This window comes from Mobula hypostoma, chromosome 8 (genome assembly GCF_963921235.1).
Source record: "Mobula hypostoma chromosome 8, sMobHyp1.1, whole genome shotgun sequence".
Lineage (NCBI taxonomy): Eukaryota > Metazoa > Chordata > Chondrichthyes > Myliobatiformes > Myliobatidae > Mobula > Mobula hypostoma.
The window spans coordinates 23002980-23016863 of NC_086104.1; the positions used below are offsets into that span (position 1 = coordinate 23002980).

The 13884-nt window shown below is 42.2% G+C and overlaps 1 protein-coding gene across 1 annotated transcript in view; it reads left to right on the forward strand.

Moving 5' to 3' along the window:
* Nucleotides 1-3625: 3625 nt before the first annotated feature.
* ryr2a (ryanodine receptor 2a (cardiac)) overlaps nt 3626-13884 on the forward strand; it is an 801439-nt gene continuing 791180 nt past the window's right edge. Inside the window, exon 1 of the mRNA XM_063055593.1 lies at nt 3626-3766. Within this exon, the coding sequence (XP_062911663.1) occupies nt 3719-3766 (48 nt within the window). The 5' untranslated portion in view covers nt 3626-3718. The remainder of the gene's footprint in view (nt 3767-13884) is intronic.

A 13884-nucleotide genomic window follows, 5' to 3' on the forward strand; every position in this document is an offset into this window, starting at 1 on the left:
AGCTTCTTCCCCTCTGCCATCCGATTCCTAATGGACATTGAATCTTGGGGTACTACCTCACTTTTTTTTTAATAGACAGTATTTCTGCTTTTGCACGTTTTTTTTCTATTCATTCAATATACGTATTTGATTTACATGTTTACTGTGAGGCTAAGCACAGCTCCAATGCCATATTTAAATTTGCTGACACCACCACTGTTGTTGTCAGAATCAAAGGTGGTGACGAATCAGCATATAGGAGGGAGATTGAAAATCTGGCTGAGTGGTGCCACACAACAACCTCTCACTTAATGTCAGCAAGACCAAGGAGATGATTATTGACTTCTGCAGGAAGAAATCTGTGGTCCATGAGTCAGTCCTCACTGGGGGATCAGGTGTGGAGAATGTCCGCAACTTTAAATTCCTCAGTTTTATAATTTCAAAGGATCTGTTCTGGGTCCTGCACGTAAATGCCATAATGAAGAAAGCACAGCAGTGCCTGTATTGCTTAGAAGTTTGTGAATATTCAGCAAGACATCTGAAACTTTGACAAAGTTCTATGGATGTGCCGTGGAGAGAATTTTGATGGGTTGCATCATGGCCTGGTATGCCCTTGTGGTTACAACCCAGTCCATCACGGGTAAAGCCCTCGCCACCACTGAGCACATCTACATGGAGTGCTGTTGCAGGAAAGCACATCCATCATCAGGGACCCCCACCATCCAGGCTCTCTTCTCGCACTACCAACATGAACGTGGTACAGGATCCTCAGGGCTCACACCACCAGCTTCAGGAACAGTTATTACCCCTCGTCTATCCGGCTCTTGAACCAGTGGGGATAACTTCGCTCACCCCATCACTGAACTGTTCCCCCAGCCTATAGACTCACTTTCAAGGACACTTCATCTCATGCTCTAGATATTTCTTGCTTATTTATTTTTATTTTTTTATTATCTTTTGTATTTGCAGATTTGTTGCCTTTTGTTTGTCTGTCCTGTTGGGCGCAGTCTTCCATTGATTCTATTATGGTTATTGGATTTATTGAGTATGCCCGCAAGAAAACAAATCTCAGGGTTGTAAATGGTGACATCCATGTCCTTTGATAATAAATTTGCTTTGAGCTTTGTTACAATGGTGGTGTGCAGAGGAGAATCTCTGAATGTACAACACATCAAATCTTGAAGTGAATGGGCTACAGCAGGAGAAGTCCATGAACATACAGTCAGTGGCCACTTTATTAGATACAGCATGTACCTCATGAAGTGGTCACTGAAGGTAAGTTTCTGTATGCTCGCTCTGGAGAAATATTTAACTGGTGGCCTTGATATTTTAGATTACATTATGCCTTTCTAGTTGGAGGTCACTCCTAGTCCCTCAGACCTATAATCCCCCTAAATACTTTAGAGTAATTAATGTTATGATTGCAACCTGCTGCTCTTCAGTGCTTTCCAACTTCCAGGAAGTTATTCAGCGTTTAACTTGGAATGGCTCCTTCTTTTGCTTTTACTATTATTTTCCAGGATGATCAAGGTACCTTTCGGTGAATCACAATACTCCTGATGTTCAGAATCATTTCTCCACCTAACTGCAATTGCTATGATTATCGGTGGTCCCTGCATTATGGAGAGGGGCAGCACTTCCCAAAAACTATCATGATTTTCTGTAATGAAAAGCCACATTGTCCGTGCTTGCATCAGAAATGTTTAGGGAAAAAATGGCAGTGAATTTCCATCTTCTGAACTGCCATAACATATGGGGGTTGCCTGTATATAGGCCATGGTGAGTCTGTTCATGGAGAATTGTGCAGTTTTGTCAATGAAAGAATGCAGAGAAGATTCACCAGATTGCTTCCAGACATGTGGGCTGCCATATGAGAAACTGTGTATTGTGCATAACTTGTGTTTTTCTTGAGGATGTTGCTTGTATGACGCAAGTAAAGTTTTCACTACACCTGTATATACATACAGTATATTTGTACATATGACAATAAATTCGACCTTGACCTTGAATTGAGTGGACTAGGCTTGTATGCTCAGGAGTTTGGAAGGATATAAAGCAACCTCATTGAATTTTACAAAATTCTGACTGGACTTGACAGGTTGGATGAAGATATTTCCCCAGCTGATAACTACAGGTTACTGTCTCATAATGATGGGCATATCATTAGAGAGTGGACTGCGGAAAAATTTCTTGACTTGGTGAGTAGTATATCTTGGGCATTCCCTACCCTGAGGACAGTGGAGGATCAGCCACTCAAATCAGATTTCTGGATGTTAGGGGAAACAAGGGATAAGGGGATGGAGCAGAAAAACTAGAACTGTGGCAGATCAGCAATGATCTGGATGAATGGGACAATGCACTCTTCCCCTCCTATATTTCTTGTAACAATTTAATGAAGAGCATTTGATTGTGTATTTGGACTGGTTGTGATGGGGGAGGGATATGGAGGCCTCTCTTACAATGCACGGTTAACATCTGAAGTAGGAGCAGGAGTAGCCACTCAGATCGTCCATTCCTTGAGACCATGGTTGATCTGACCACTAGCTCAACTCCACATCTGCACCACCCATGACTCAAGGGCCTGAGTTACAGCGAGAGGTCGAGCAGGCTAGGACCTTATTCCATGGATACTGGAAGGATGTCTCCTCAGCTGAGAGGAGTTCATATGGAGATGTATAAAATCATGAGGAGTATAGATAAAGAGCATGCACACAGTCTTTTCCTGGGGAAAACTAAGCAGCGTAGGTTTTCAGTGAGAAGGGTAGATTTAAAAGTGGCCTGAGGGGAAACTTCTTCACACAGAGTCCGATGCTTACATGTTATAAACTCCCAGAGGAACTGGTTTGAGCCAGGTACAGTAACAACATAAGGCATTTGGATAAGAGCACAGTTTAGGAAGGTTTCGATGGATATGGGCTAAGGGTAAGCAAAAGGCATTATTTTACCTGTGGACACCAGAGACTGCAGATGCTGTAATCTGGTGCAACAAACAATCTGCTGGAAGAAGAGGGCCAAGCTGTACTGTATCGGTGGGCGGGAAGAATTATTTACCTTTCCCGTGTGACAACCAAAAACAGGACCAGGATCAGTTTTGCTGCAGGGTTCTCACCCGGAAGATGACCAATACCTTTCCTCCCACAGAAGCTCTTGGGCCCGCTGAGTTCCTTCCGCTGACTGTCTGTTTCTGTAGTTCGGAAGGTTTCTTGTTGGGAACGCACAAGCTGGGCCGAAGGGCCTGTTTCCGTGATTTATAACCCTCAGCCCCGGTAACCTTTCACCCCTCCAACCAAAGAGGACTTGCTGTGGTGGAGTTGTGGTTGGTTGGGAGACCCACCTGCCTGCGTTGCAGGTCCTTCCTCACTGCGGATGAGGTCTCCTGAGCGGCGCTTTACATTGCGACAAAGTTTAAAAGCATAGCAGAGAAGAGGGAGGGAGGGAGGGAGCGAGAGAGAGAGATAGAGAGAGAGAGAGAGAGAGAGTGACGGGGAGGGAAGGCGGGCGCGCCAGTGCGCGAACGCGCGCACGCCCACCAGCAGGCAGGCGCGTTCTCGACCCACATACACACCAATACAGTATTTCTGAGCTGGAGAGAGGCGATCAGAGAGCGAGGGAGGGAGGGAGAGAGGGAGGGGGAGAGAGAGAGAGAGCGCAAAGGATTTGCAGCTCTTCTGTTAATAGGAGCCCGTAATCCAGCAGACAGGCAGCGAACTACAGCTTCTCTCCCGGTTCCTCTGCAGCCATGGCTGAGGTGGGAGAAGGAGAGGACGAAATCCAGTTCTTGCGAACTGTAAGTACCCAGTTATTATTTATACTTACCCCTTACCTTCACTCCTTCCCCGTCCATTAAATAATCACACCTCGGCCACGGTAAAGGGCAGTGAGGTACACGCGTGGATTTATATCAGCCGCATTTGAATCAATGGGTATTAGTGTTGCACTGCACTTACTGATGCGCTGACACCAACTGCATGCTTTTAGCTCCGTTCGCAGTGATTTCATATTTAATTATGTTATCAGCTTTTACTGTTTTCTGCATTTTGAGGGAAAATATTAGCATAAATGAAGTGTCCTCTGCCCTTCCTCCTCTTGTTGAAGACACCTCTATGTCCCCAGTGAAGATGATGTGACAATCAGCAAATGTGTTTAATTTAATTTTGTCATTGGCTGGAGTTAGTGCTGCTGTGTTATTTTAACCCCCCCCCCCGCCAAAAGACAGCGCGAGGCTACTGAAAGAGTTGGTGGAATGCTGTTAATTCTGATAGCCTGTCAGAGAATGCCTCCGGTGATCTGGGCTGTGTCAGATGGACAGAGGTAAGGTTTGATGCTCGGCGTTGCTCTAATGAGCGTGTTTCATGCTGCAGAGACACACATACGGTCACCGTCTCTGCCGATGATAGCTCAGTTTATAAGCAATGCAGTTGTCCCATTTCCCATGCTGCAAACATCTGCCTTGCAAGCCAATTGTAACAACCGATCCATTTCTTGTTTAGTCGCTTTTGCTGGTGTTGTGTTCTGTCGTAAGCCGATGCAGTTAATTTCCACAGAACATCGACTGCCAAAGCAGAATGGCCGTTTGTGTTTGACTGTCCAACCTAAATGCTGATCACTTTCCTCAAAGATACCTGCTTGTGCAAAACACATAATCTATGTAATGTCAAAATGAGTGGAATTTATTTAAAATTGATCATTAAACAACGAGTTGTAAAGTGCTAGTGTTTTGGATTTGGATTTGGCATGTCATGCGCACGTATCTTTTAACGGGACGTCTGTGCTTCTGTGCCAACATTTAGGGACTTTAGATTGGATATTTACTAGTTTCTGAGGGTCGGGGTGAATAACGACCCCACGAAAGTAGAGGACCGTACATAATTGGAATGCTTATTGAGTTAGAAGTTTTCGTCCTCTGCCGTATGTTCAAAGCAACACCAACGCTGCAATACTTGGCAGCAATTAGATCACGCAAGCAAGGCGAAACTAATGAAGGTTTCGGTGCGGGTAGCCCCCTCTTCCCCCGCCCCCCCCCGCACCCCGACCCAAATTTTACCAAACTTAGTGAAATTACCTTGAACCAGAATCTTTTAAAGATCTGCAAGTAAAATCTTCATAACCTCTGGCGTGTGTTTGGAATATTAAATGACAGATGCTCAGGCTGAAGAAAACTGGACGCAGCAGAGATAGATCGTTTTATTTTATTTGGATGAACGTTATTAGCATTGCTTTACAGTTGAGGCAGAAATCACTAGAAACCGCTTTTCAACGTTTAAAATTGCCATCCTGTAAATCATCTCTATAAACACCGGCCAGTTTGGGGGAGAACAATGCTGAAAATGAGGTGGCTTCTCAAAGTGTCTATTAAAATCCGACATCGTGCTTGGTTTATCAGTCAATAATGTAGGTTAAATATGTAAAACCTCTTTTAAAATATGCAGGTATAAAAAGTAAATATACTGAAATCTGGTTAAATTTTACCAACAATGTTTCTCCTGCTTTTCATATTTTTTATTCTTGTCAGCCAATATGCATGCCTTGGGCATTGATAAGTATATACTGTAGGCATGACAAATGAACATGTGAAAATGTTCCTCTTTATAATTGCATTCACTTTTTATTTGTCAAGTAATCATCACCTATCATGCATTGGGCATTGATAAGTATATACTGTAGGCATGACAAATGAACATGTGAAAATGTTCCTCTTTATAATTGCATTCACTTTTTATTTGTCAAGTAATCATCACCTATCATGCATAAAATTAGCACCTTTTTGCCACCGGGGAACAGGAATCTGCAAATCTACCAGTGACCTTGGAAACACTCTGGTGATACACTCAACTTGGCGTGTCTGCATCCTTTTTTGTTCCTCAAGGATTCCCACTGCGTTGACTTTAAAACTAAATTCTCAATGATCTGAGTGGATTGAACAGCAAAGATGCAAGGGAACGAAGCCTAGATTGATGAGGTTTGATGTAATATTTGACGGTGTGCAGAAAGATGATTTTCTTTGGTCCTTGATGGAGATGCCCTCCCTCACAAAACTTCAAGATGAAAGCAATTAAGTTTTCCCCGCACTCATGCTTGTTTTCAAGCTTGGAGCCGAGTGGGAATTGTGTCAAGGAACTGATGTACCAGTTCTCTGTGCTTCAAGCTAGCTTGAGGCTTCTCACTGTTATTGCTCTTGGTATTCTTAGAAATAAAAGTAATTTCTGGTGATGGTTCATAAATTTTAGATCAATAATCGTATGCTATGTTAAGCAATTGCCCCTTGATTTCCATTGCATGGAGTAAGTATGTGTAAAATGGCGATGTGGTAGCTTAGTGGTTAGCACAATGCTTTATAGTACAGGTGTTCTGGATTCATTTCCCGCCACTGCCTGTAAGGATTGTGTATGTTCTCCATGTAACCTCGTGCATTTCCTCCAGGTGCTCCGGTTTCCTCCCATAGGCCAAAGGTGTACTTGACCCGTGATTAGGCTAGGGGTAAATCAGGGGTTACTGGGCAGTACAACATGAAGGCTCAGAAGGGCCTATTCCACGCTGTATCTCAATAAAATAAAATAATAAAGTGTAAGTATGATTTCATAACAATGTGTCATTTTGTTGTGTGTAAAACATAACTGTTTCCATAAAATGATAAACAAGCTGGGTATGCTGAAGACACAAGAGATTGTGTCTGCTGGAATCTGAAGAAACACATCTTGGAGATATTCAGTTGGTCAGGCAGCATCTGTGGAGGAAAACACTGGGTTTTCAGCCTTCAAATGAAATAAACTTCAAACAAAACAATCTAACTACTCCTCAGCACTTTCAGTCCCTTATTTCTTTCACTGAATAGTCTACAGCAGTGGCCTCATCTTTGTCCCTCTCTATCCCCATCTTAATCAATTCTAAGCCAAATACGAGGGGTGATTGATAAGATTGTGGCCTAGGGTAGAAGGAGTCAATTTTAGAAAACCTAGCACATTTATTTTTCCTACATTTACACACTTAGTCCAGTGGTCATGTAGCATACGGATCCCTTTTTTGTACAAGTTGGCATCTTGGACCTCCAGAAGTGGTCCACAGCAAGGGTGATTGATAAGTTCGTGGCTTAAGGTAGAAGAAGATGAGTTATTAACTTCAAACTTTCTGCATTTTCACTCAGAGTTGAACTGTATGTGCATGCAACAAAATCTGTATAACTCATCTTCCTCTACCTAAGGCCACAAACGTATCAATCACCCCTGTTGTGGACCACCTGGAAGTCCAAGACGCTCTCGTTACATGCACGTGCAGTTCAACTCTTTGAGTGAAAATGCAGAAAGTTTGAAGTTAGTAACTCATCTCCTTCTGCCTTAGGCCACAAACTTATCAATCACCCCTGCTGTGGACCACTTCTACAAGGAAGGGATCCGTAAGCTCCACAACCGCCGGACGAAGTTGTCTACATGTAGGAGGAGACTATGTTGAAAAATAAATGTGCTAGATTTTCTAAAATTGACTCCTTCTACCCTAGGCCACGAACTTATCAATCACCCCTCGTATGTAGGTGAAATCTTCTTTCATGGCCCCTTCCTCAGTGCTCATTTCTCTCGCCAAGGGATTTTAACACAGACCGTGGACCATTTTACTTGTCTCCAGAATTCATGGTCCACTAGCCGCTTACCCTTCTGAATTGTGTATGGTTTTTTTGCTAACTGGTGACCCACCATTACAGTATCTGCCTTGATACTTTCACTCTCCTCACTGAGCTTACAGCACCCTCTCACCAAGAACTGACACTGATAATATCACCAACATGCTGATGAGGTTAGTGCTGTTGTGATATGGTGAACAGACCTCTGACAAACATTGCATTAACGTTTATCATTAAAGCCAAATGTTAGCTCACAAGTACATCACCATATTTCCCTCTAGACACTGATCTGGTTCCACAACCTATGGACTCACTTTCGAGGACCCTACAATTTATCTTCTCTGTAATATTTATTTATTATTACTTGTTTCATTTTTGTGTTTGCACACTTGGTCTTCTTTCGAACTTTGGTGGCCTTTGTGAGTAGATTTTCATTGATTTGATTATATTTCTTCGGTCCACTGTGAATGCCTGCAAGAAAATGGATTTCAGGGTAGTATATGGTGACGTGTTCCTTAAGGTTGTTATAGCCGGGAGTGGTAATGGGAATAAGCTCCCAGTACCAATTAAAAGCTCTCAATGGCGTGCCCCTCAAATAGCCTCTGACAACTAAGCCCAGCTTCTGGCCTTCACGTGTGGTTGAGCTACTGAGCCTGGCAGAACCATTTCTACTGACAGGAGAAGGAGCAAAGGTGGGTCTCTGGTGCTTTAAAGCCAGTCGCTTCGGGCAGATGGGGCTTATCAGCCGTGGTTGGCAGCACTTCTAGGAGAAGGAAGATTCTGATCTCAAGCCTTCACTACCTTGTGGCTATACCCACTATTGGGGAAGGCCTCGGGAGTAAACCCCGAGGAAAAATCCAGAGCTGGAGTCCAGAAGGCAGTCCTACATTGAGTTCAATACTGACTGGCAACTCCTAAGACGCTGTTGGTACCAAACTGTATTGGTCTCATTGACTTCCTCAGAGAATAGGCTCGTGACAAATATATATTGCAGGCCTTAGACCCCCACATCTATCTCAACTATTTGTCATCTGATTATGTGTTTTAATAATCTGCCAAGAGATGTGACAGTAACTCTGGACTGTCTTTGTTTTACTCAATCAACCCACTTCAGCTACAGTGTAAGCTCATAATTTGTGGTGATAATATCACTAATCATATTGTTTAGATGCATTGATTTATCTGTAAAGGATAAATCCTCTCTACTATCAGATTCAATGTGCTTCCTTTTCCACTTCATCAGCAAACTTGTGTAAAATCCTCAGAAATAATATAGCTAAAGTAAAAAGAATGTACACTTTATTGACTCTGTTCTAGATAAATATGTTTTAATTGACTTTTTAACGTATGTTGTCAAATTGGAACTGTAGGAGGATGGTGCTTAATCTATTAGAGTAGAGGTTCCCAACCTTTTTTTATGCCATGGACCCCAACCATCAACTGAGGGCTATGTGATGCCAGGTTGGGAACCCCTGTATTTGTCAATGAAGGTTAGTTGGTTGAGGTTGAAGCAAACTAGTTCAGTGGAGGAAAAGATATTGGAAAAGCTGACGAGTGCCATGAATAAGGGAGAGAAGGAGCCAGAAGCCACGTGTGTACAAGAGGAGAAATGAAAAGGCGAAGAGAACATGGTTTTTTGGATTTTCTTGGTATGCCACTACAAGGCAAAACATGGCTTTGAAATCCATTTGCCTTACAAAAGGAAATAAGGCTGTTTTGAGATTAAAAATTGTTGATCGTAAATGAGAATAGCATGGTAAAATGTGCTTAGCTTTTGTTATGTGCATGATAAATTGTATTTCAATTATCGATGAGCAAGTGCATGAACATCTTTAAAATATTCAATATTTAAATCAAAGCTAGTTGATGCGTAACATAATATACTCCAATAAGCAACAAAACCTTGAATATCCAAAGAATACAGGCTACAACATGGAACTAGTATAATAAACTGGCATTTTAAAATGCAGTGGATTCCGGTTCATTGGAATATATGGAGACCAGTTCATTTTGGCTGAATTAAGCGGCTGCCCTAATTAGCCGCAGTTTCATGGAAATAGTTAAAATGGTATAAAAAAGACAAACTGATTAACGAATTATGTATTTAAATGAAATACAGAATAAATTAGAACAATAACAATACTATAAAACCGTGTATTAATTCCTTACAATAATTGACGGAGGAAGTCATCCGCATCACGTTCTCTTTACTGTAAATGAACAAAATCAGCGCAGATACCCAGTGCAGATAATGGACTGCCTTCATACAATGCTATTGATAATTGCATTCTCCAAATCTTCATTTTCACTGTAATATTCAAGATGATTGTCGATACCTTCAAATTCTTTGTAGCTTCTAATTTGTTGAAGTAGTGAAATCGTTTCATTTTTGCACCTGGCCATTTCTGACATGTCCAAGCCTGAATGCTTGAAACCCCAGTGAGCAAAACAGTTCTGAATTATCTTACAGATTATTCCTTGCCAAACATCAGTGACAAAAATCGCTGCACATTGAACACAAACACACACTGTTTAAAACTTATTTGCTCGAAGCAGCGTTGTGTCTAACGCCCACGTGAGTGCACATGACTGATGCTAGATGGAAGCTGTTCACCAACACTGTCCTGTCCCAATTAAGTGGTGTAGTATCCAAATACATGACGGGAATCCAGCTATTTTCTTGATTAATTTTTGTTGTCCCAAATAAGGGGTACCCTGATGCTCCAATTAACCAAATCCACTGTTTTTAAATTTAAAAATTGAATTTTATAACAGCAGTTTAAATTTAAATTTAATTACTTAGAAACGATGTTGACTTTGGCTTGTTTTCTTTTTATGATATTTACTTCATGTTTCTTTAGGTTCTTTTGAGTTTGAAACTGTTTGTCTTAGGAAAATATTCATGTGATAAGAACTCTGTGCACTGCAAATAGACTGATAAGGACAATTTAATAATCTAGTTACATGCCATTGAATTCCTAAAATGTACTTACAGGACAATTTGTACTGATAATGAGCATAAATGTTCAAACTGTTAATTTGCAATGCCATTTTATTTCAGGAGTTTTTTTAAAGATTGCTCTTTGAATCAAATAAGCATTGATGTAGAGGGATCCATGCACGTGTTTTCTTGAGAAGCATTTTGGGGAGTGAGAAGGTTAATCTTATATTTGTGTTGCATAAAAGGTTTTGAATAGTAAGAATAAGCATTTAACGTTTATGCAGTAGCATTCTTGCCTTTGACTCACACATAATACTTTGCAGCCAGGAAAATAGTTTTGAAGAGTAGCTATTGTTGTGACATGAAATCATAGGATTAGCATTTGTGTTTATAATAACCAGTTTAAATCACTTTAAAAAGATAATAATCGGCTCACTGGGAGAACTCTGTAACACTGTGTCAGAAAGTGACATTAAATCTTTTACATCATCAGAGAAGAGAGGTGGAGCCCTGGCTTAATGATTGATCTGTAAGTTGGTATGTCCATTGGGGCATCACTCCCTCACTAGGTGTTGTTCGTCCATCGCTGATGTCGATGAGGACCTCGACACCATTATGATGGTGTTGAGACTAGCGCGTGATTTGGATTTAAGTGAGGGAGAGTTGCACAGCGTCAGCCTCACTCTCTCTCCCCAATTCCCATCTGGATCCAGTGGCAAGACAGAGTCTAGACAGCTGGAGATGGGACTAGGAGCAGTGGATGACCAGGACGTCTTCTGTGTCTTGTCCTGCTCTACACGTTCCACGACGCTTGCAGAGACCGCCTTCTTGACCGTTGGACCTTCCATAGGTCTCGTCCGCTCAATCCGCCGGAGTCTGTCTTCACATGCTGGGATAGACAACTCCCTATCACACCGAGGGTTTGAGACCCGTCGGCTACCCTCACCTGGTTTAGCCGGCTTGTCGAAGCCGTTGCCTGGGGTGTGGCTGCTGTGGCATGCAAACAGCTACGGGGAGCCACAGGTGAGAGCTGAGTGCCAGGTGGGGACCAAAGGTGGACTAACCACCCTGAAAAGGACGCGACATGTTCCCCCACCAGAGGTGCTACCCCTCCCTGACACCCCAGACACCTCACTAGGTAATACACTAGATTACTGGCATAAGCCTGTACAGTGCCACTTGAACCCTCAAGCTTATTGGGGAAATGTGTGACTGACATCAACTGACTCTGTGAACTGTTACTCAAGCACCAAGGTTTACTTTGCAACGGATGTTAAATTTAATTTCCTATCAAGTATTATCCAACATTGCTTTAGAATAAGGAACACAAGATAGAAATTCAAAAGATCTTTAAGATAAGCTTTATTTGTCACATGTACATCGAAACACCAAAACATATTGTGAAATGCATTGTTTGCATCAAATCAAATCAGCGAGGATTGTATAGGGGGCAGCCTGCAAGTGTAGCTGTGCTTCCAACGCCAACATAGTGCTCCCACAACTCACTAACCCCAATCATAACCTTGATTTTTGGAACGCAGGAGGAAACCGGAGCACCTGAAGCTCATGCGCTCAGGGGGAGAACTCCTTATATACAGCAACGGGAAGTGAACCCGGGTCAGTGATCATCGATGCTGTAAAGCTTTGTGTTAACTGTTAACAAACATATATTTTCTTTCAACTAATCAAGTGGCTCTGGTATTGTTCCTAACACAGAGCCTCTGAACATCACCTCAGAAGTGTGCTGATCAAGATTCTATGTGGATTGATTAATACTTACTGATTTTTATATACTCCAACTCTTTTCATAAAACCCACAATCCATTAAGTTGAGTCAGTTGAGTTACTGCTTTAAAATGTTGTAAACTTGAATCCTCAGTTCCCTCGGTTTTTTGTTTTATAATTCAACTTCAAAAATAAAGGAATGTGACCTTTGTCTTTCTATCTTTTGTTCTTTCTCCCTTCTTCTTTGTAGCCTCATCCTGCTTCTTCAATCTTCATTTTGCCATACTTACATGTTCAGTTTTATTTTGAAAATTCAGAAACTCCCTGATCCAGATTGCCTTAAGACCAGCTGAAGTTGACCCAGGACACAATTAAACAAAATTATTCTGTATAGTTAGAGACATTCAGAGGCCCATCTCTGCCACTGACTATTCTGAGTAACCTTGTTTAATCCCCATTCTCTTTCCCCTCTAACCACTTGTGTTTAATTATGCCACACATGAGGCTACTTAACAAGATAGCCTATGGAATTACGGGAAAGTTACATACGTGGATAGAGCGTTGGCTGATTGGCAGGAAACAGATAGTGGGAATAAAGGGATCCTATTCTGGTTGGCTGCCGGTTACCAGTGGTGTTCCACAGCGGTCCGTGTTGGGGCCGCTTCTTTTTACATTGTACATCAACGATTTGGATTATGGAATAGATGGCTTTGTGGCTAAGTTTGCTGACGATATGAAGATAGGTGGAGGGGCCGGTAGTGCTGAGGAAACGGAGAGTCTGCAGAGAGACTTGGATAGATTGGAAGAATGGGCAAAGAAGTGGCAAATGAAATACAATGTTGGAAAGTGTATGGTTATGCACTTTGGCAGAAGAAATAAATGGGCAGATTATTATTTAAATGGGGAGAGAATTCAAAGTTCTGAGATGCAATGGGACTTGGGGGTCCTCGTGCAGGATACCCTTAAAGTTAACCTCCAGGTTGAGTCAGTAGTGAAGAAGGCGAATGCAATGTTGGCATTCATTTCTAGGGGAATAGAGTATAGGAGCAGGGATGTGATGTTGAGGCTCTATAAGGCGCTGGTGAGACCTCACTTGGAGTACTGTGGGCAGTTTTGATCTCCTTATTTAAGAAAGGATGTGCTGACGTTGGAGAAGGGACAGAGTAGATTCACTAGAATGATTCCGGGAAAGAGAGGGTTAACATATGAGGAACGTTTGTCCACTCTTGGACTGTATTCCTTGAAGTTTAGAAGAATGAGGGGAGACCTCATAGAAACATTTCGAATGTTGAAAGGCATGGACAGAGTGGATGTGACCAAGTTGTTTCCCATGATGGGGGAGCCTAGTATGAGAGGGCATGACTTAAGGATTGAAGGGTGCCTATTCAGAACAGAAATGGGAAGACATTTTTTTAGTCTGGGGGTGGTGAATCTATGGAATTTGTTGCCACGGGCAGCAGTGGAGGCCAAGTCATTGGGTGTATTTAAGGCAGAGATTGATAGGTATCTGAGTAGCCAGGGCATCAAAGGTTATGGTGAAGAGGCGGGAGAGTGGGACTAAATGGGAGAATGGATCAGCTCATGATAAAATGGCGGAGCAGACTCGATGGGCCGAATGGCTGACTTC